Source organism: Eutrigla gurnardus (genome assembly GCF_963514095.1).
Source record: "Eutrigla gurnardus genome assembly, chromosome: 10".
Classification (NCBI taxonomy): Eukaryota; Metazoa; Chordata; class Actinopteri; order Perciformes; family Triglidae; genus Eutrigla; species Eutrigla gurnardus.
In genome coordinates this window covers 1,205,503-1,226,628 of record NC_139924.1, presented here as the reverse complement: position 1 = coordinate 1,226,628, position 21,126 = coordinate 1,205,503, and the positions used below count along the sequence as shown (strand labels likewise).

Genomic DNA, 21,126 nt, shown 5'->3' with positions numbered 1-21,126 from the left:
GGTCATTTCCTTCTAAGTAATCAAAATCCCCTGAATATTTTACTTATTATTATTGGACCAAAACAGAAAGTCAGAGTACGTCAAAATGAAGCATTCCTTTAATCTGACAGGAAACACACTGAGTGAACTCAAACGTAGCTGAAGACATTTAACACAAAATACACACAACTTAGACAAGAAACATCAGAATATCCTTTCACAAACACAAAAAAATACAAACTATATTTTACCATCAAAGTCTGGTTTTGTTTTTAAAACCCTTTAAAAGGAAAAGTACATTTTGGGATTATTCTCTGGCTAAATTGATAGCCATGTACGAGAGTTGAGAACTGGGTAGATAGATGCACAAGAAATAATTATTGGTGCATGAAGTCCAGTCGAAGGCTTCTTCTGCTTCCTGTGTTTGGTCTGAAGATCGTCTCCATGGCGGTGTTATTGGTGCGTGAAACCTTCGGTCCAGGCAAAGGCATTCTTCTGCTTCCCGTGTTTGGTCTGGACGTCATCTCCACAGCGGTGTTTCTTCAGCTGCCGTGAGTCCGAGAAGCCCTGGCCGCAGCGTTCACAGGCGTACAGCTTCACACCCGTGTGAATCTGCATGTGAGACTTTAGCTGGTTGGACTGCCTGAACTTCCTGCTGCACACTACACATTTGTAGGGTTTCTCTCCGGTGTGGACCAGCTGGTGGCGGTGGTAGTTCTGCGGCGTCCTGAACTCTTTGCCACACTGTTCACATTTGTGAGGTTTGACGCCTGTGTGCAGGAGTTGGTGCTGCTTCAGCTGTGACATCAGCAGGAAGCCTTTCTGACAGATGCTGCAGACGTATGGCCGGTCGCCACTGTGCTGCCTCATGTGGTACAGGTACAGGTGTCGCAGGTGGAAGGCCTTCCCGCAGGTGTCGCAGGTGAATTCTTTGTTCTCGGCATGGCTCTTCTCATGCGTCTTCAGTGTGGTGCTGCTGCTGAAGCTCTTTAGACAGACCTTACAGCTGTAGGGTTTGGCTCCAGTCGGCCGGCGTCTCCCCGTCATGCCTCCTGCCTTTGGTCTGTTCTTGTTGTCGTGGACCAGCTGCTGGTGCTTCTGCAGCTGGCAGTTGTAGAAGAACGTCTTCCCACAGAGGTCGCACATGAATGGCTTCTCCACGCCGTGAACCAGCATGTGGGTCTTCAGAGCCCAGGTCCCTGTGAAGCCCTCGCCACATTTATCACACCTGAGACATGAACAAAGAACACATTGACCTGTGAAGGGCTCTGCTTCATCTACATCAGCATCGTTAGAATCTAAGTTATCAGATCTATGAAGCTAGACTGACTCTGCAGTACTCAAGTATGACTGTAAATACTGATGTACTACAAACTGTTGAGGATAACGGACTCTACTTCAGGGTCATTCCGTGTCATTTCATCAAATTTCTGAAAATCTTCCCACCTGACCATCTCAGAATGTCCTGAAAAAATTCAAGTACAAAGACACACTTGTAACTAGGACAAATCCAAAATATTAGGTCTCTACTGTCAATACTTTTCTCATGAAACATCATTGAATAAAGGGTAGTTTAGACGGTTTTTGGCATCATACTCTGAAAAGCCATTTTTAAACAGCAATATCTGGAAAACTATCTCACCTGTGGCCTTCATTCATTTTCTACAGTGTATATCTGTTACTAATAGCCTCCAGACATGAAATATCAGGGGTGTAGCTCAATGATAACCTAGTATGGTAGGTACTTAAAATGTGGCTTGTTGAAATAAAGTAGTACATTTGAAGAGTGGCTGAGCTCCCATTTTTACAGATAAAAGACTTCTATCACTTCTGCCTCTATCTCTGGTGTTAGGTTAAACATTCTACAAAATATGGTTTCTCTTAGATTATTGGTTTCACAGATATTAAGGCTCAAAAATGGAAGTAAACACATCTTTGCCCAACTTCAGAGTCATATTCCAAAAAACTGACAACACGCATCAGGTCCAAACTTACTTATTTTGAAAGATCATATTCTTGTTGAAATCATATTAAAAAATCGGGAGGGTGTTTTTCCTCAATTTGTCGCAGTGATTTTTTAAAATCCTGACATTGGTGGGGTTTTTGTGGCCGTGTTTGGTACTGCATGTCTTATTATCCTACCAGTAAACATCACAGGAGGGCAATTCAAATGTGTTTTTTACCATTTACCAAAGACTTACATGTGACTAAATGCTACTGATAAATTTAGCCTTACGAAAACATTAAAATGTAGCACAGTTGTAGTTACAGAGGCAATAAGTCCTTGAATGTGAGTTAAACATGCTGAAAGCAACTTTTAATGTCTTATGAACAAATATAGTATAATATTGAAGACTGTACATTTTGTCATACTTTAAGTATATAAATTACACAACTAAACCAAATAATAATCTTAATTTGAGCATAAAGATTTTGAATTACAGTAGAAAAGTCTCCAAAGTTTGATATTGAATAACAGTTTGTCTCTATATGCTCACTATGAGACAATATGTGAGTTATGATCAGAAATGGTGGATAGGAAGTATCAGAAATGTTTCAGATCAAGATGAAGATGTACTGGTTCAGTTCATGCACCCACATGGCCCTGCCAAGAGTTTCTACTGGCCAAGAAGAGAAGATGTGCAATGTCCCACTGCAGCATAGAATTGCAGGATTTGACGTTCCCTCTACAGTAACTGGGTGAATGTATGCCATCAAAAAAGATGAGCACAACAGAGCAGAGATGTACATTAGACAATTTGTAAAGTGACTGCCAAATTAATGAATGTGACGAAGGAATTGGATCTAAAAGATGAAAAATGTGTCATCCCTCACAGTGAGCATAGAGACAAACTGTTAATCAATATCAAACTTTGGAGAATTTTGTACTGTAATGTAAAATCTTATGCTCAAATTAAGATTATTATTTGATTTGGTTGTGGTATTTATATACTTAAAGTATGACAAAATGTACAGTCTTCAATAGTATGCTATTATGTTCATGGTTTAAGACATTAAGCTGCTTTCAGCATGTTTAACTCACATTCAAGGACTTATTGCCTCTGTAACTACAACTGTGCTACATTTTAATGTTTTCGTAAGGCTAAATTTATCAGTAGCATTTAGTCACATGTAAGTCTTTGGTAAATGGTAAAAACACAATTGAATTGCCCTCCTGTGATGTTTACTGGTAGGCTATTAGGACATGCAGTACCAAAACCAGCCACAAAAACCCCACCAATATCAGGATTTTAAAAAATCACTGTGACAAAATGAGGCAAAACACCCTCCTGATTTTTTAATATGATTTTAACAAGAATATGATCTTTCAAAAAAAGTAAGTTTGGACCTGATACGTGTTGTCAGTTTTTTGGAATATGACAAAGATGTGTTTACTTCAATTTTTGAGCCTTAATATCTGTGAAACTAATAATCTAAGAGAAACCATATTTTGTAGAATGTTTAAGCTAACACCAGAGATAGAGGCAGAAGTGATATAAGTCTTTTATCTGTAAAAATGGGAGCTCAGCCACTCTTCAAATGTACTACTTTATTTCAACAAGCCACATTTGAAGAACCTACCATACTAGGTTATCATTGAGCTACACCCCTGATATTTCATGTTTGGAGGCTATTAGTAACAGATATACACTGTAGAAATTTTGAAGGCCACAGGTGAGATAGTTTTCCAGATAATGCCGTTTAAAAATGGCTTTTCAGAGTATGATGCCAAAAACCGTCTAAACTACCCTTCATTCAATGACGTTTCATGAGGAAACTGTTGAAAGTAGAGACCTAATATTTTGGATTTGTCCTAGTAACAAGTGTGTCTTTGTACTCAAATTTTTTCAGGACATTCTGAGATGGTCAGGTGGGAGGCATTTGATGAAATGACACGGAATGACCCTTCATCTAAAATCAGCATCATTAGCACATATGACCTGGAATCAAAGCATCGGTCTCTGTGTACCCAAATTATTTATGTCCATTGTTGAGATTCAGGGGTCTCTGTTTACATACCTGAATGGTTTCTCCCCGTTGTGGAGGCGCAGGTGTCTCTGGTAGTTGTACTTGAGGCCGAAGCTGAGTCCGCAGGTCTGACACATGTAGGGCTTCTCCCCGGAGTGGACCACGCGGTGCTGCAGCAGCCCCATCTTACACTTGAAGGCCTTGTCACACTCGCAGCACTTGAACGGCCGCTCCTCCGAGTGAGACCTCTTGTGGACACGCAGGTTGCTGGCGGTGGAGAAGCTCTTTCCACAGGTGGGGCAGGTGTAGGGCCGGGCGCCAGTGTGGACGGTCTGGTGTTCACGGAGGCTCTTCTTTCTGGTGAAACCTTTCCCGCAGACGTCGCACATGAAGGGCTTGACCTGGGCGTGCGATACCTCGTGGTACCGCAGCGCGGCGGCTGAGGTGAACGTGCGGTCGCAGACATGGCACTTGAGCGGCGTTTTCTCCAGCCTGTGAGATGCCTCGTGGACTCGCAGCTGCCGCAGCAGTCTGAACTTCCTGTCACACTGGTTGCAGCGCAGCAGCTTGTCTGGGTCGTTCTCCTGAGCCTCCCGCAGCAAGTGAGTCAGCTGGTGTTTCTGTAGACTCTTGGCCTTGTAGAAACCTTTATCACAGGAGCTGCAGGGGAATGGCTTCAGGTGACATGTGACATGTTTCCTCAGCTGATGTTTCTGGTGGAAACCTTTGTTACAGAGTTCACAGAAGAACCTCTTCTCCTTGTACAGCTCCCTCCTCCTCTTCCTCTCCAACTCCTTCTGCTCCTCTTCACTCAGCACTGCACATCAACAGAGTTTAGTTTAAACAGTGTGTTACAGTTGGACACCTTCTCGTCTGATCCAGAGTCAGATTCAAAGATCAAAAACTGATACCAGTGTGCAAAAGTGAGGTGGTTTCCAAGGTGACACCTAGAGCTTCATGTCCTCCTTACTGATACTTGTTAGTTCTAAAGAGGAACAAGGAAGCCAAGACCATACAAATAGACTATAGATATTAATAGCCTAAAAAAACTTTTTTTTTTTTTTTTATCATTTATGTGAGCTCAAGTTTCCTTCAAACAATAGTTTAGTTTTAGAGTGATATAGTAAACATTTGTATATGTCACATTATTATTAAACCCAGCATTCTCTAAAAAAAAAAAAAAAATACAAATAGAGAAAACTAAAGTGTTTCTATTATCATTATTATAATACTTAATAATGTTACCTGTCTCACTTGGTCGACTGTCAATTAGCATCTGTTCAACAATTTCCATCTTTATTTCTGTTTCCTGGAAAACACACATGTCATCATTAGTCTGTTTAGAAATCAAATTATTCATATTATCTAATCAATCAATCATGCATTATTCAGGACGAGACAAGGAGAGAGTACGGGATTATTCAATAACTTGAACATATTTATATATTCTGAGTCATGAAAATGTTCCAAAAACTATAACTACAGATTAACTTCTCTATAACAACATGATGTGCTTTATATAAGTTTTTCCGTCTGAAAAACACAATTTCAAAATGGAATATGAATGAATGAAATAGGAATAAATATTGAAAATATAAATACAAAAATACACATAAAAATACAGTATAATTTAAGTTTGTGAAATCAAGAAGGCACTCTTCTTCTGATTGGCTCATAATGTTGGTTAGGTTGAGAGTGATAGCTGCGCTACTTGCATGCCATTAGTAGGTAAACTCTAATGACCCGAACATGATAAAACGCATCCACAACAAATTCCCATGTGTATTTATTTTCCTCATGCAGGAGATCCAGCATCCTGCATACAAACATACATACTGCACAACAAAAATGAAGGGAGCACTTAAATCACACATCAGATCTTGATTAACGAATTGTCCAAATCATCAACCCGCGTACATCAAAAACCGCTGATTCAAAAATCACACTGAAAATTGGGCCTATATATGCAGGCTCTTTGTTCCGCTCTCTCTCTCTCTCCTCCTGCAGCTGCAGCTCCTGCGTACTTGGTATTGGTATCTGCAGTTTACTTCCTCTGAAGTCCAATAAACTTTAAGTCTGTAAAGCATTCTCTGGTGTTGTGTCCATTGTTATGTTCGGTGCTTGAGCCAGCCGTAACATAATAATGGGGGCTCGTCCGGGATCGCTAAACACCTGGGGCACAGACGCGACTGAGACCAGAGGGATATGGATAAACAGATTTTAAACTTTTATTGTATATAAAACAAAACGTTAAATCGTTTCTGTCCTTCCAGAGTCTGCAGCGTTGGGCTCAGAGGAGGGTGACGTGAGGAGGATGCCGTCCTGCAACTTCAGCGAGACACAATCACCGCCATCAACAACGTTGCAGATGAGACAGCAAACGCGCACTGTGATTAATAAAATAATACGTTTACAATGAACATTGATTGTTGTCTTCCTTGTATTACAAACGCATAACATCCTCACGGATTCTTGCGCCCTGTTGATACCCCTCCAGTCGGGCAGGGGGCCGTGGCTCGGGCTCATCGATACATTTGCGCTCTCCACGCTCCACGACTGAGCGCGCACGAGCGTGGCACTCGTTAAAGCGCATTTCCTCTGCGCTCTGGTGGTTTAAAAACGAGGATAAAGTGTAACAATTATACAACGGCTTAATGGCTGTATGTATGTGTGTTGATGATATATGCACATAAATAAGGAGAATATTTAGTTATTCCCGCTGTGTTCTACAGTGATCTAATTGAAGGTATTTATTGTATACTGTATTACATGCATTTGGGCCGTCTCCTCCTCCTGCGGTGACAGCGCTGATTCAATATTTCAAAATTATTTTGATTTAAGATACAAGTCAGATTTTAAAAGAAGGTGTTAATATGAAAAAAACTATTACTCATTAAAAGCGTCAAAAACATTGCTGGAGTTCATCATGATAACGCAGATCTAACGTATGATATGGAGTGTAATTAAATGTGTGCGAGTCATCAAAAATATATAGTTCTTCTCACGTTTACTGCTGATTCCCCTCCAGTCTCCAGAATGTGCGTACTGGTACGCATGCCTCAGAGTTTGCTTACGGGTACTGTGGCACACCGGTGACCCAGCTGGGGGGGAAACTCCCTCATCACCATGGGCAGAGGCCCTTCCCACAACACCGGCCACTGGGGAAAGTCTGGGCTGGCCAATATTTCCCCAATCACATGCTCACACTCTGGGAGGACAGCAACAGCTGAAGCCGACCTCAGCTGATTAGAGCTGAGGGAAGCTACCCAGGTGGGGGCTCATCAGGGTGATTGGGACTGCATCACTAACGGCATTGTTTTAAGCAGGGAAGAGGGGAGAGGAGCGAGAGGGGACGCTTCAGCAGGAGCTGAAGTCGAGTTGGATAGAGGAACGAGGAGCAGAGATACGCAGCAAGAACTACTACCCCGGCCCGGGAGGAATTTAAGTTGTTTTGCCACTGACCCTCTGGTACTTTCTTTTTGGAGAATAAAACTATATTTTTTGGACATTGAGCCTGAATGTTGTTGCCTTCATTCCAAGGGTTGGCTGAACTCACCTCGACCTAGGCCAGGCGCATCACATATGGTGGAGAATGCGGGCAGTCTGAGCCAACGCTATTCAGTCAAACAACCCTTGGAGTAGGCTAAGGCTAAGGCTAATGGAGGGAGCGGTTAATGCCCTCCTACAGGGGCAGACCCAGCTGCAGGCCGCAGTCGTGGAGCTGGTCAGAGGCAGCAGAGCCACCGCACCAAAAAGCCGTCCAAAAGATTTGCTCACCAAGCTAACTGGGGAGGACGATGTCGAAGCCTATCTCGAGGTGTTCGAGAGGACAGCACGGAGAGAGGAATGGCCACCAAATGACTGGGGGGGTATCCTAGCACCTTTTCTGACTGGAGAAGCCCAGAAGGCCTGCCGGGACCTGTCGGTGGGGGAGGCTGCCGACTACCAACGCCTCAAGGCTGCTATCCTGGCACAATATGGTTACAGCCTACAAGCAAAGGCCCAGAGATACCATCAGTGGGCCTACCATCCAAGCCTTCCGGCCCGGGCCCAAGTAGCCCACCTGAGTCGACTCACCCGGAGCTGGCTGATCGAGGGGGAGGGACCACCCCTATTGGAGAGACTGGTGTTGGACAGATGCGTGCGGGCCCTTCCCCAGGAAGCCAAGAGGTACGTGGCGCAACAAGGACCTACCAGCCGGGAAGTGCTAGTGGCCTTACTGGAGAACTTTCAAGTTACCTGTGAAATGATGCGTACGCCCAGGGCAGATCCTCAACGAACGGCCTCCGGGGGTAGCAAGCAGGAGAAGGGAAACTCACAAAGGATGGCCCAACACCGACCGGCCCAGCCCCAGCCACTGGAACAACGTCGACCCGCCATCCACCGGGACGCCCGGCGATGTTTTTCCTGTGGTAAGGAGGGCCACTTGTCCTGGAGCTGCCCAGGAAGGGAAGAGAGCATGCCGACAGAGGGGGACGGCGACCATCAACTCCGCACATCTCTGTACCTTACCACCTGCTGGGCCCATGAGGAGGTCAAACCGCCCAAATTTCCAATAACAGTGGCTGGGAAGGATACCGAAGCACTGTTGGACTCCGGGAGCACCATCTCACTGGTCCGGCCAGAATTCGTGGAGACCCCCACCGGTGAGCTGGTGGAAGTGTCGTGTGTTCATGGGGATGTAAGGTGCTATCCCACTGCAGAAGTGACCATGCAGACCCCCCGGGGCCCGTGCACGGTAAGAGCAGGGGTGGTGGAGAAGTTGCCAGTACCAGTCCTTGTGGGGAGGGACTGCTCGGTGTTCTCTCACTACTGGGGGGAACACCCCACTCGGGGGAAAAAGAACGCTTCCGGACGGAGAAAAAGGATCAGGAAAAGACGCGGCCCCCAAGCAGCCTGGGCTGCAACCCGTGAAGGAGACAGCCCTACGGGCCCCGAGACATCTCTGGACGAAGGTGCCGAGGACCCAGTGACAGAAGCCACGGCAACGGCTGAGGAGGCCCCCGCGAATCCCAGTTCCAACCCGGAAGAGGAGGATTCAGCTGCGGTCTTCTCAGAGTTCCCCCAGGCAGAGCTGTCACCCTCTACTGGCCCTGGGAAGTTTGGAACCGCACAGCTACTGGACCCAAACCTGAGCCAAGCCTGGAAGGATGTTGTGGAGGTCGAGGGGAGCCGACAGGAGGGGGTGAGTGAAGTTAACCATCCACATTTCATGATTAAGGGGGGATTATTATATAGAGTCGTGAAAGTTGAGAATGAAGTGTACGAACAGCTGCTGGTCCCCAAGCCCTATGTTTCCAAGGTGCTGTACCTCGCCCACTCCCACATTCTTGGCGCACATTTGGGGGCTGAAAAGACCTATGAAAGGATCCGGAGCCGGTTCTTCTGGCCAGGCATCAAGAGGGCGGTTCAGGACTACTGCCGACACTGTGCCGAGTGTCAAAAAGCCGCCCCAAAGGTAACCTACCGTAACCCACTGATACCGTTACCCATTATTGAAACCCCTTTCAATAGGATCGCCATGGATATTGTGGGGCCCCTACCAAAGTCCAGCCGAGGCCACCGATATCTCCTCGTTATTTTGGACTACGCCACCCGCTACCCGGAGGCGATCCCCCTACGGGCAGCCACTGGAAAGGCCATTGCTCGGGAGTTGCTCCAGCTCTTCAGCCGGGTAGGGATTGCAGCGGAAATCCTGACGGACCAGGGGACCTGCTTCATGTCGGGTGTGCTAAAAGAGATGTGCAAGCATCTGAAGGTAAAACAGCTGCGGACCTCAGTCTATCACCCACAGACGGATGGGCTGGTCGAAAGGTTTAACCAGACCTTGAAACAGATGCTGCGGAAAATGATTGTTCTGGATGGGAAAAATTGGGACCAGCTGTTACCATACGTCCTCTTCGCAGTCCGGGAGGTCCCCCAGAGCTCTACCGGGTTTTCACCGTTTGAGCTGCTGTATGGCCGGAGGCCCCGAGGGATGCTTGACCTGGCTAAGGAGGCCTGGGAGGAGCAACCATCCCACCACAGATCTGTCATCGAGCATGTAGAGACAATGCAGCAACGAATGTCTCAGGTATGGCCCCTGGTTCGAGAACACATGCAACAGGCTCAGCTGGCCCAGTCCAGGTTGTACAACCGAGGGGCCCAGGTCCGAGAATTCCAGCCCGGAGACAAGGTAATGGTCTTAATACCTACGAATGAGTGCAAATTCCTCGCCAAATGGCACGGCCCCTACGAAGTAATTGAGCGGGTCGGCCCCGTGAACTACAAGGTCCGACAGCCAGGCCGACGGAAGGGTGAACAAAAGTATCATATCAACCTGTTGAAACGGTGGTATGAGCCCCATCACCCCCCAGTTCATGTTCTCTCTGCCCAGGTTAAGTCCTCTGTTCAGCCCGAAGTAAAAGTGGGAAGTCAACTGTCCCCCCACCAGAGCCAGGAAGTGAGACAGCTGCTGCACCGGAACCGGGACGTCTTTTCAGACACCCCTGGAAGAACGTCAGTCATAGCCCATGACATTGTGACGGAGTCAGGCAAGAAAGTCCGTCTACGACCGTACCGCATCCCTGAGGCCCAACGGGAAACCATCAAGACAGAGGTGAGGAGAATGTTGGAGTTGGGGGTCATCGAGGAGTCCAACAGCTCTTGGTCTAGTCCTATTGTCCTAGTTCCCAAACCTGATACCTCCACACGATTCTGTAATGATTTCCGCAAGTTGAATGAAGTTTCACTGTTGGATGCTTACCCCATGCCCAGAGTTGACGAGCTTCTAGAGAGGTTGGGGCCAGCCCGGTTCATTAGCACCCTAGATCTAACCAAGGGATATTGGCAGGTGCCTTTGACCCCACAAGCCAAGGAGAAGACGGCCTTCTCTACTCCGGAGGGTCTGTTCCAATATACGGTAATGCCATTTGGGGTCCACGGAGCCCCAGCCACCTTTCAGCGCTTAATGGATAAAATCCTACGGCCTCATCAGGCCTATGCCGCAGCCTACTTGGACGATGTGGTGATCCACAGTAGGACCTGGAAGGACCACCTAATTTGGTTGGAAAAGGTACTGGGAGCCCTTAGGGACGCTGGTCTGAAGGCCAAAGCGACCAAGTGTTGTGTGGCGTTGGAGGAGGCGGACTATCTGGGGTACACCGTAGGGCGGGGAAATATAAAGCCCCAAGTGAGGAAGATGGATGCCATCGCAACCTGGCCACAGCCACAGACGAAAAGGCAAGTGAAAACATTTCTGGGGTTGGTGGGATATTACAGACAGTTCATACCAAACTTTGCCACTGTCGCAGCCCCCCTGCATGAACTGACTCGGAAAAGTCTCCCCAACCAGGTGAAGTGGACGCCAGCTACAGAAACTGCATTTGAGTCCCTACGGCGGGCCCTCTGTGGGGAACCAGTATTATTAACTCCAGATTTTTCTAAGCCCTTTCTGTTACAGACAGACGCGTCGGAAATTGGCATTGGGGTGGTCCTGTCCCAGGTCCAGGATGGAGCAGAACACCCCATCACCTACATAAGTCGGAAACTCTTGGATCATGAGAGGAACTACGCAACTGTGGAAAAGGAGTGTCTGGCTGTCAGGTGGGCGATGGAGAAACTGAAATATTATCTTTGGGGCAGGAAATTCATCTTAGTTACGGACCATGCCCCACTAAAATGGATGGCAGTTAACAAGGAGAAAAATGCTCGTGTAACTCGATGGTTTTTGGAACTTCAGAATTTCCAGTTCCAGGTGGAACATCGGGCCGGGAAGCAGCATGGCAATGCAGATGCCTTGTCCAGGAGGGAGGACTGTTTATGGACCGGCGCTCCCTGCAGGGGCTTGGAGCTGGGGAGAGGGGTATGTGGCACACCGGTGACCCAGCTGGGGGGGAAACTCCCTCATCACCATGGGCAGAGGCCCTTCCCACAACACCGGCCACTGGGGAAAGTCTGGGCTGGCCAATATTTCCCCAATCACATGCTCACACTCTGGGAGGACAGCAACAGCTGAAGCCGACCTCAGCTGATTAGAGCTGAGGGAAGCTACCCAGGTGGGGGCTCATCAGGGTGATTGGGACTGCATCACTAACGGCATTGTTTTAAGCAGGGAAGAGGGGAGAGGAGCGAGAGGGGACGCTTCAGCAGGAGCTGAAGTCGAGTTGGATAGAGGAACGAGGAGCAGAGATACGCAGCAAGAACTACTACCCCGGCCCGGGAGGAATTTAAGTTGTTTTGCCACTGACCCTCTGGTACTTTCTTTTTGGAGAATAAAACTATATTTTTTGGACATTGAGCCTGAATGTTGTTGCCTTCATTCCAAGGGTTGGCTGAACTCACCTCGACCTAGGCCAGGCGCATCACAGTACGCACACTTTCCTGTCAAGTTTGGTTTTTATAGATCACAACATTTGCGTGGAAAGTGGCGTACGCACGTTTCCAGCCCCGTTTTGTGCGTACGCAAGCTTTATAAATGAGGCCCCAGGAGAGGATGAGTCGGTGAAGAAAGAGCCGATGGTTACTGAAGGCACAGCTTCAGGGTTAAAGGAACTGCAGTTAAAACTACAGTTTAGGAGACTGGAATTGCAGCATGAGCTAGACCGTGAGAGGATGAGACTGGCACATGAGAGGGATCTCAAGGAGATTGAGTTAAGAGCTACAACTGCTGAAGTGTGTTGCCTCTAACAAATTTGATGTAGGTAAAAATATAAATCTGGTTCCCCCATTTAAGGAGAAAGATATTGAAACCTATTTTTCACACTTTGAGCGTGTGGCGACAACTCTGGAGTGGCCAAAGCACAGTTGGACTTGCAGTGTGTTCTGGCTGGCAAAGCTCAGGAGGTTTACTCTTCGCTGACTTTAGATAAAAGTAAAGATTATGACACTGTGAAAGTTGCTATCCTGCGTGCCTATGAGCTAGTGCCAGAAGCTTATAGGCAGCGTTTTCGTTGCTCCTCCAAGGTTGAACAGCAAACCTATGTGGAATTTGCCAGAGAAAAGGAGACTTTGTTTGATCGTTGGTGCACCTCAGAGAAAGTGGAGACAAAGGAGCAGTTGCGGCAGCTGATCCTTCTGGAAGAGTTAAAAAAATTGTGTTCCAGGAGGTAGTTTCGACTTATTTAAGTGAGCAAAGAACAAAAAATGTAGAGGATGCTGCTGTACTTGCGGATGAGTATGTTTTGGTCCACAAGGTTACCTTTAGTGATAGGTTCCAGCCCGAAACTAAAACCAGTACTCTCCCTCTGCGTGGTTGTTTCTCCAGTAGAGGTCCTGGTTGTAGTCCCACTTCATACAGTTCTGGTAGCAAAGCTCCAGAACTGTACTCCAGTTCTTGGTATGGAAGCTCAGATAGGTCTTGTTTTTACTGCAAGGAGCCAGACCATATTGTAGCCGACTGCCCTGTTTTGAGTAGGAGGCAGAAACCCAAACCTGTGGCTTTAATTGGGTCTGTGCTTCAGCAGCTTCCTATTAGTGACCTCAAGCATGAACCATGTGATCCAGACGCTTCTGAACTCTCATGTTTTGAACCGTTTATCATTGAAGGTTTTGTAGCGATGTCTGAGGCTGGTCATAGAACACCTATTCGTATCTTGAGGGATACTGGAGCCTCTAAATTGATACTATTGCAGGGAGTGTTACCACTGTCTGAAAAGACTTTCCTTGGTGGTGATGCATTGATTCAAGGTTGTGAAATGTCGTATCTCAGGGCACCTCTGCATACTGTGTATTTAAGGTGTGGGTTGGTTACAGGGTTTGCGTCTGTGGGTTTGCATCCCTGCATTCCAGTTGAGGGGGTCAGCCTCATTCTAGGCAATGACCTTGCTGGCAAAAGGGTGTTTCCTTCACCAGTTGTGACAGACCACCCTGTGGCTTCTGAACAGTCCTACCACAATTATCCAAAACCTAGGACGCCAATTTATCCTGCTCGTGTTGTGACTCGTGCTCAGTCTCAGAAAGTTGACTGTCAATTTCTCTGACACATTTATGGTTGACCCTCCCACTACAGTTGAGCCAGAGTTGGTTTCTTCTTGTACAGTACAGGCTAAAAGGGAAAGTATTAAATGGTCCTCATTTATATAGCGCTTTTGTCCAAAGCGCTTTACAGCAATGACTGACATTCACCCATTCATACACACACCGACGGCAGAGTCAACCACGCAGGGCGACAGCCAGCTCGTCAGGAGCAATTAGGGTAAGGTGTCTTGCTCAGGGACACCAGGCACTCAGCTAGGAGGAGCCGGGGATCGAACCGGCAATCTTGCGGTTACCAGCCAACCCGCTCTACCTCCTGAGCTAAACCCTAAGTATTAAGGATAACTTGTCCACCATCCCTAAAGCTGTTGATTTTACGTTCTGTAATCCCGGAGTTACTGCTGAAACTCCGCTGCAGCTAGGTAGAGCATAACTACTGAGGTTGCAGAAGGCTGATCTTTCATTAGCGAAGTGTTTTGCTGCTGCTAAGCCAAAAGAGCCAGTACCGAGTCTCCAGGTTTGAAAGAGCGTTGCACGGCCTTCTTATCAAATCGCTGTTTCATTTTAAACTGAGAGGTTGCCATGGCTTGTTTAGTGAGTCACTCTCAAATCGAGCACATTGACAATAAGTGGAGTCTTCCACTAGCTGTTCCCGCAGCAGTTTCAATGGCCCTCTAACTGTATGGCCAAAAACCAACCCGGCAGGGCTAAATCCCAATGACTCTTGGGCTTGGGTTAAAATCAGCTGTTGCTGAGTATTGTCGCACTTGCCATGTATGTCAGCTAGCAGGTAAACCTAACCAGGTGATTCTTCCAGCGCCCCTACAGCCTAGTCCTGTGATGGGAGAACCATTTGAAAGACTTGTTATGGACTGTGTGGGCCCCTTGCCGAAGTCAAAGTCAGGTCATCAATATCTTCTGACCATCATGTGTGCCACCACTCGCTTTCCAGAGGCGAGACCCTTGCGCTCTCTTAAGGCTAAAGGAGTAGTCCGAGAACTTGAGAAATTCTGTACTACATTTGGTTTGCCGAAAGTCATTCAAACGGATCAAGGAAGTAACTTCATATCCAAGGTATTTAATCACGTCCTAGAAGTTATGGCTGTGAAGCATCAGGTTTCTAGTGCGTATCATCCTGAGAGCCAAGGAGCTCTGGAAAGATTCCACCAGACCCTTAAGCATATGATACGCACTTACTGCCTTGAACGGGGTTCAGAGTGGGATGAAGGCATACCTTTGTTGTTATTTGAAGTACGTGAAACTGTACAAGAGTCATTGGGATTTAGCCCTGCCGGGTTGGTTTTTGGCCATACAGTTAAAGGGCCATTGAAACTGCTGCAGGAACAGCTAGTGGAAGACTCTCCACTTACTGTCAATGTGCTCGACTACGTGAGCTCTTTTCGAGAGCGACTCCATCATGCCTGTACAGTCGCTAAACAAGCCATGGCAACCTCTCAGTTTAAAATGAAACAGCGATCTGATAAGAAGGCCGTGCAACGCTCTTTCAAACCTGGAGACTTGGTACTGACTCTTTTGCCCATGCCTGGCTCAGCGTTGCATGCCAGGTTTGCAGGGCCTTATGTTGTTGAGGAGAAGCGGAGTGACACTGATTATGTAATTTGTACTCCAGACAGAAGGTGCAAGTCTTGCCATATTAATATGCTAAAGTCGTATGCTGTCCGGTCCCAAGAGGGACAGAACCCCTCAAATGGGGTGAGTTGTGTTGCTGTGGTTTCAGTGATTCCTGCATGCTCTGTTGGTGATTGCTTGACCAAGGAAAATGCTCACAGAACTCACAAGTGTAAGCAAATCTAGAGACTCGTTTGTCTTACCTTCCTGACTCTCAACCCACCAAACGTCAGTTGCAGCGTTTTCTGGGACTAGCAGGCTATTATAGGGCATTTTGTTGTAACTTTTCTACCATTGTTTCTCCCCTAACTGACCTTGTCAGTCCTTCTAGAGAGTTGGTGCGGGACTCCAGATGTGAGCAGGCCTTCCGAGCTGTGAAAGCTGTCCTGTGCAACTCCCCAGTTCTTGTTGCCCCCAACTTTGCTGTTCCATTCAAGCTTGAGGTCGATGCTAGTGGTACAGGTGCTGGAGCTGTTCTGATCCAGGAGGATTCAGACAGCATTGACCATCCCGTCTGTTACTTCTCCAAGAAGTTCTCACAGACCCAGCACAACTACAGCACCATTGAGAAAGAAGCCTTGGCCTTGCTGTGGGCTTTACAACACTTTGAGGTATATGTTGGCTCTTCCTTGCAACCCAGGGCTCCAGAGTGCGACCATTTTGGTCGCAAATGCGCCCAAAATTTTTATGAGTGCGACTGAAAAAAATTGTAGGTCGCACTGGTGCACCTAACGCTGCTCAGGTGGAAAAAAAATCATAAGCGCAGCATCTCTTTGTGTTCTCCTGATGGCATCGTGGTCTAAACCAGTAAGAGACGGAGCTCGGGCGGGTCCTTGCCTCTGGTCCTTTTCACTGCTGTAAATTGTGTCAGTTCGAAAAATGCGAGCGAGCTGAGCAGGTACTCCTGAACGCTTCGACAATGAGTGCTGAGCACTTCGATTTTCTTTGAAAGTGAAGAGAGGCAGAAAGCCTCGCCCCAAGACTAATTAAAAAGCCCAAAAATATGCCTTCAGACAGGACTGGTTGAAGCAATTTCCCTGGCTGATGTACGATAAACAAAGGGACTCAATGCACTGCATTTATTGTCGGGAGTGCGGTCAGAATATGGCCGGTAATAGTGCGTTTGTGGAAGAGTCAACAACATTTTGCATCAAGACGTTGAAAAAGCACAATATGTCCAAAAAGCATGCTACATACCGCGATAAGTGTGTTAATAAAGCTCTCCCAGCTGCATTTCAGCGTCAGGCTGTATCAATCAGCTCCACCGAGGAATTTGAAATTATTATAAAATTAAACGTTGCATACAATATTGCAAAGGAGGAGTTGTCGTTCACGAAAAAAATGCCGACACACTGAAGAACAAGACAGCTGAGGTTGGAAACGCCACATACGGTAGACGTCATTCATGATTGACGGCATCACAGACGTCTCTACGAAGTAGTGCGTTATTGTCTACTGCTGCATTTTGCATAAAGGGAGGCCGGTCAACATGTTAATTGGACATGTCCGGTGGAGCATGGACACGCACAGTTTTTGAAAGCCCACATTACAGCATGAGAGATCATGAATAGGAAATTGTATAGTAGCCTATTCCTAATATTATTAAAAATGAATAGCCTAAGTAAAAATATAAGTAGGCTAGGCTAAGATCACATAAACTGTTCTCCATTTGCAATCTATAGGCAAGTGACCTGTATGATCTATTTATTCTTGAGGAATTTTTTCTGCCACAAAGCAAGAATTTGCTGCGCTTGTGCATCAGTGTGCAGATTGGCTGGAGAAAACGGGTGCTCTGGGTGCTGATGGTACTGCAGTTAACCTAGGCCATAAGGGGAGCATCATTATGTAAAAGGAGCGATAAAAAGCGATAAAAAGGTGACTTTTTGGCATTAAAGGCCACACGATGAAAAAAGTTAGGCGCACCAGTGCTACCAATGCAAAAAGTTAGTCTGGAGCCCTGCAACCTGTTGTGGTTTACACCGACCATAACCCGTTAGTGTTTCTGCATCGCATGTACAACAGCAACCAGAGGCTGTTGCGTTGGGCTAACATTGTACAAAACTATAAGTTGGACATCCGTCATAAGAAAGGCCGGGAAAATGTGGTGGCTGACGCATTGTCACGTGTTTATGATTGATGCCACCGTTAAATTCCATCTTTATGGGGGGGAACTTAACGTACTTGGTATTGGTATCTGCAGTTTACTTCCTCTGAAGTCCAATAAACTTTGATTCTTTCATTCTCTGTTGTGTCCATTGTTATGTTCGGTGCTTGTGCCAGCCGTCTCTCTCACACTCTCTCACACTCTCTCACACTCTCTCTCTCTCTCACACTCTCTCACTCTCTCTCTCTCTCTCTCTCTCTCTCTCTCTCTCTCTCTCTCTCTCTCTCACACACACACACACACACACACACACACACACACACACACACACACACACACACACACACACACACACACACACACACACACACACACACACACACAGAGAGTATGCAAAAGACTTACACGAACATCCTGGTCCGTTGCAGGTGATGGCATGTCTTCACTGACTAGGACACCTGTAGAATCCCTGCTTGGCTGATCAGTAGCTACAGGAAGTGAGCTCATGTCTCCATGCGATTCATCAGCATCTGTGGAAATCTGGTTCCTTTCCAACACCACCTCAGTCTGGAGGTTAGCGGTGGCGTGAGCTGTAGCATTAGCTGTAGTTTGATCTGCTGTCGCTGGCGAGAACTGGGACCTGGTCTGGCCTGTGATTGGTCTGGGGAGCAGCTGGCTGATGGTACTGGAGCCTGTGATTGGACAAGGAATTGGCTGGCTGATGATGACTAGAGGCACCTGAGGGTTACTGTTGGCTCTGCGTCTGGACTTGGCGTTGTTGAGAATGGCCATAGCGAGGGCGGCCCGGTTGGCAGCTGGTGGGTTGACGTCCAGTGAGAGGACAGGTCCATCTGGAAGATTCAGTATGTCAGGAAACAGACCAGACAATCTAAAATGCGGTGATTTAAAACAGTCATGATACCTTACCTCTTTACATTCATCATTCACACATTCATCAAATACTAGTTTCTATGAAATAAACATGTCTTATTTCATGTGCAATAATGTGAAATCAACCAGTCAGTCAGTCTACAATTACATTTCATGCTTAATTTTTGCTCTATTTATTATATCTAAACTGTTTATTATACTTGTTTTGTTTCTGACTGATTCCTCTTGTTGTTGTTCTTGTGCTGTTGTATCTTTGATTGGCTGCTGGTGTTTGTAATGTCATCCATCATGAAGGAAGTTCAAGTTGCTGAATGAAAGAATGAGTGATTGAATGTAAACATACACAACACTTGTCTGCTGTTTGGTACAGTATAAGTGTTATCTGATGTAACTGCAGTTCTATGAATCTATGTGTCACTCAAATTATGAACTATGAATCGAATGTGTAGATGAAATGTGACTATGAATCTATAAACTATAAACCTCTAAAAGTGCTAAACTAACGGTTTAAAACCCTGAATCTAAGAATTTGTCCTAATTTAGTGTGTCTGTCTCTCTTCTCACCTGATGGTTTTATCTTATAAACCGTCTGCGTCTTCTCAACCTTTGACCTCAGTTCTGACTCCAGATGTCCCACTTTGTCCTTCAGAGCTTCGTTTTCTTTTACTAAACTCACATAGAGCTCTCTGAAAACTCTGCAGATCTGACGAACAGCCTCTCTGGTCATCACATGAAGAACAGCTGTCAGCTGAGTGTGAAGGAGACAAGACATTGGAGACATATGAGCCGGAGCTTCAGTATCATCATGTCCCATTAATGCTTGTAACTAAATTGACTTTGTACTCCTCGCCTCACAGCTGCAGCTAGGCCGTGGTTGTGCCAGCTGCCGTGGCCCTTCTCGACAGCCACTGCTGCTATTATTGGCACTTTTGAAATTCATTGACTATTGAAAATGATATCCACTGCTGCTGTTATCTTTAAAAGGTAGTTCTTTTCTACACATTTTCTGCCATTACCATTACTACTGCTATTACTGCTCAACAAGCATTATTCTGTCGTATGGATTGGCTATGTTATCATTTTTGCTGTTTAATATGTACAAACAACATCTATTGCATTCCATCCTGGTAGAGGAGGAGAGTGTCTCTCCCTGAGGCTTCTTTTATTCACCTTATAAAAGAGGGTTATGTTGCCATACGCTGTACAGATTGTAAGTCAAATTTGTGATTTGGGGCTACATTAAATAAATTGAATTGAGACAGGACATTTAGGACATATGAACAGGGACACATGACATTAAAAGACATGAGCAGGACACAAGACATTAAACCGATATGAGCAGGGACACAAATGAATGGCATATGAAGTTATGGAGTTAAACTACAAACTACTATACACTTGTGTTATTGTTGTTTACTATCACAGTACACTGAATCTTATTTGTATTTTATTATTAATTCATTATTGATTATGGATCAGACATACACTGCAAAATGTTTTCATCTAATGAAGTAATTTTAAATTTCGTTTCTGTTGTCTTGCGTGATTATAACTCCCGCAAAGAAGGAAGTGACGGCAGGATTTACCTCTGAAGTTCTCTTAGCTGTCAGTTAAACTTGACTTTTATCAGCTATAATCTATATCTCTATATAAAACAATAAATACATGTAAAGGTGTCTCCTGACCCGTCTCTCCTGGCCGCCCGTCTCCTCCTGGAGAAGGACAGACACGGCTGACTCCACTGCGGCCTCCATGATCAGCTCTGTCTGAGACACAAAAGTTTCGGTCCGCTCCATTACGGCTCCCAAGCCTCACGGAAGCTCTCTCGACAGAAGACTGGAGAGTATACCGGGCCTTGGAGCCGTCTTGTCTAGGTGTATCGGATTAGTAGCGTCCGTAAACGTGGGAGAAAGTCTGAAACACAAACAGTAAAGATCTGTGTATCCAATATGGCGACCAGACTATATCCGGTTCACTGCCAAGTACCGTCCTTTCAAGGTAAAAGTTCCCTGCTACTAATGAGGACGTCTCAAGCATAACACACAGCACGTTTTACTGTATACCTATTATTTTGAAGAGGTTAACCGGAAGTACTAGGTTGACCGGAATTGATTCGTTTATGGCGCCTGCGATATAATAGATAATATAAAATAAGATAATCTTTAATGATCCCGCGATGGGGAAATCCACATGTTACAGCAAGAGTCGAAAAGAGGTATAAAAGAGCCAGTAAGGGCGCACTCACACTAGCCAACCGTATCGCTATAACCCAAGCACCACTAGTCCGGACTGTTTATAGCGCTCCGTACCGTACTGAAGAACGGACGCTCCCTCGGCCCCGTTTTCTCTCTCTCTCTCTCTCTCTCTCTCTCTCTCTCTCTCTCTCAATTCATAAGGCTTTATTGCCATAACATGAAATGTGTTGCCAAAGCACAATTACATACAATGCATACAATAAAAAAGAAATAATGACAATAATAATGAAAAGAATAATAAGAAATAACAGAATAATATAGATAATTAAATTAACATACATACATACAAATAATATAAGCAAATAATATAAGCAGAATATACATATACACACACACACACACACA

At 45.9% G+C, this 21,126-nt stretch overlaps 1 protein-coding gene and 1 long non-coding RNA gene across 3 annotated transcripts in view; one reads left to right on the top strand and one right to left on the bottom strand.

Annotated features, from left to right (window-relative positions):
• LOC311020139 overlaps positions 1-21,126 on the top strand; it is a 452,545-nt gene that overhangs the window by 147,442 nt on the left and 283,977 nt on the right. The gene's annotated exons all lie outside the window — the stretch shown is intronic.
• LOC311020100 (uncharacterized protein) lies at positions 81-20,500 on the bottom strand. 2 transcript variants are annotated; one of them, XM_084019938.1, is made up of 6 exons: positions 20,212-20,500; positions 19,091-19,274; positions 18,041-18,486; positions 5,203-5,257; positions 4,000-4,765; positions 81-1,207 (listed from the first exon to the last, which is right to left on the bottom strand). In XM_084019938.1, exons 1-6 carry the CDS (start codon positions 20,320-20,322, stop codon positions 433-435), a joined length of 2,337 nt encoding a protein of 778 aa, XP_083876064.1. In that variant the 5' UTR covers positions 20,323-20,500; the 3' UTR covers positions 81-432. The 2 variants fall into 2 exon arrangements, with proteins under 2 accessions (XP_083876064.1, XP_083876063.1); XM_084019937.1 differs by having other exon boundaries at positions 5,194-5,257; positions 20,212-20,499.

Excerpts from the sequence above, each read along its gene's own strand:
- LOC311020100 (XM_084019937.1), bottom strand. The coding sequence starts at position 20,322 with ATGGAGCGGACCGAAACTTTTGTGTCTCAGACAGAGCTGATCATGGAG. Across the intron at positions 19,275-20,211 it reads CGGGCGGCCAGGAGAGACGG|CTGACAGCTGTTCTTCATGT; the intron begins GTCAGGAGACAC and ends CTTCACACTCAG. Across the intron at positions 1,208-3,999 it reads AACGGGGAGAAACCATTCAG|GTGTGATAAATGTGGCGAGG; the intron begins GTATGTAAACAG and ends TTCATGTCTCAG.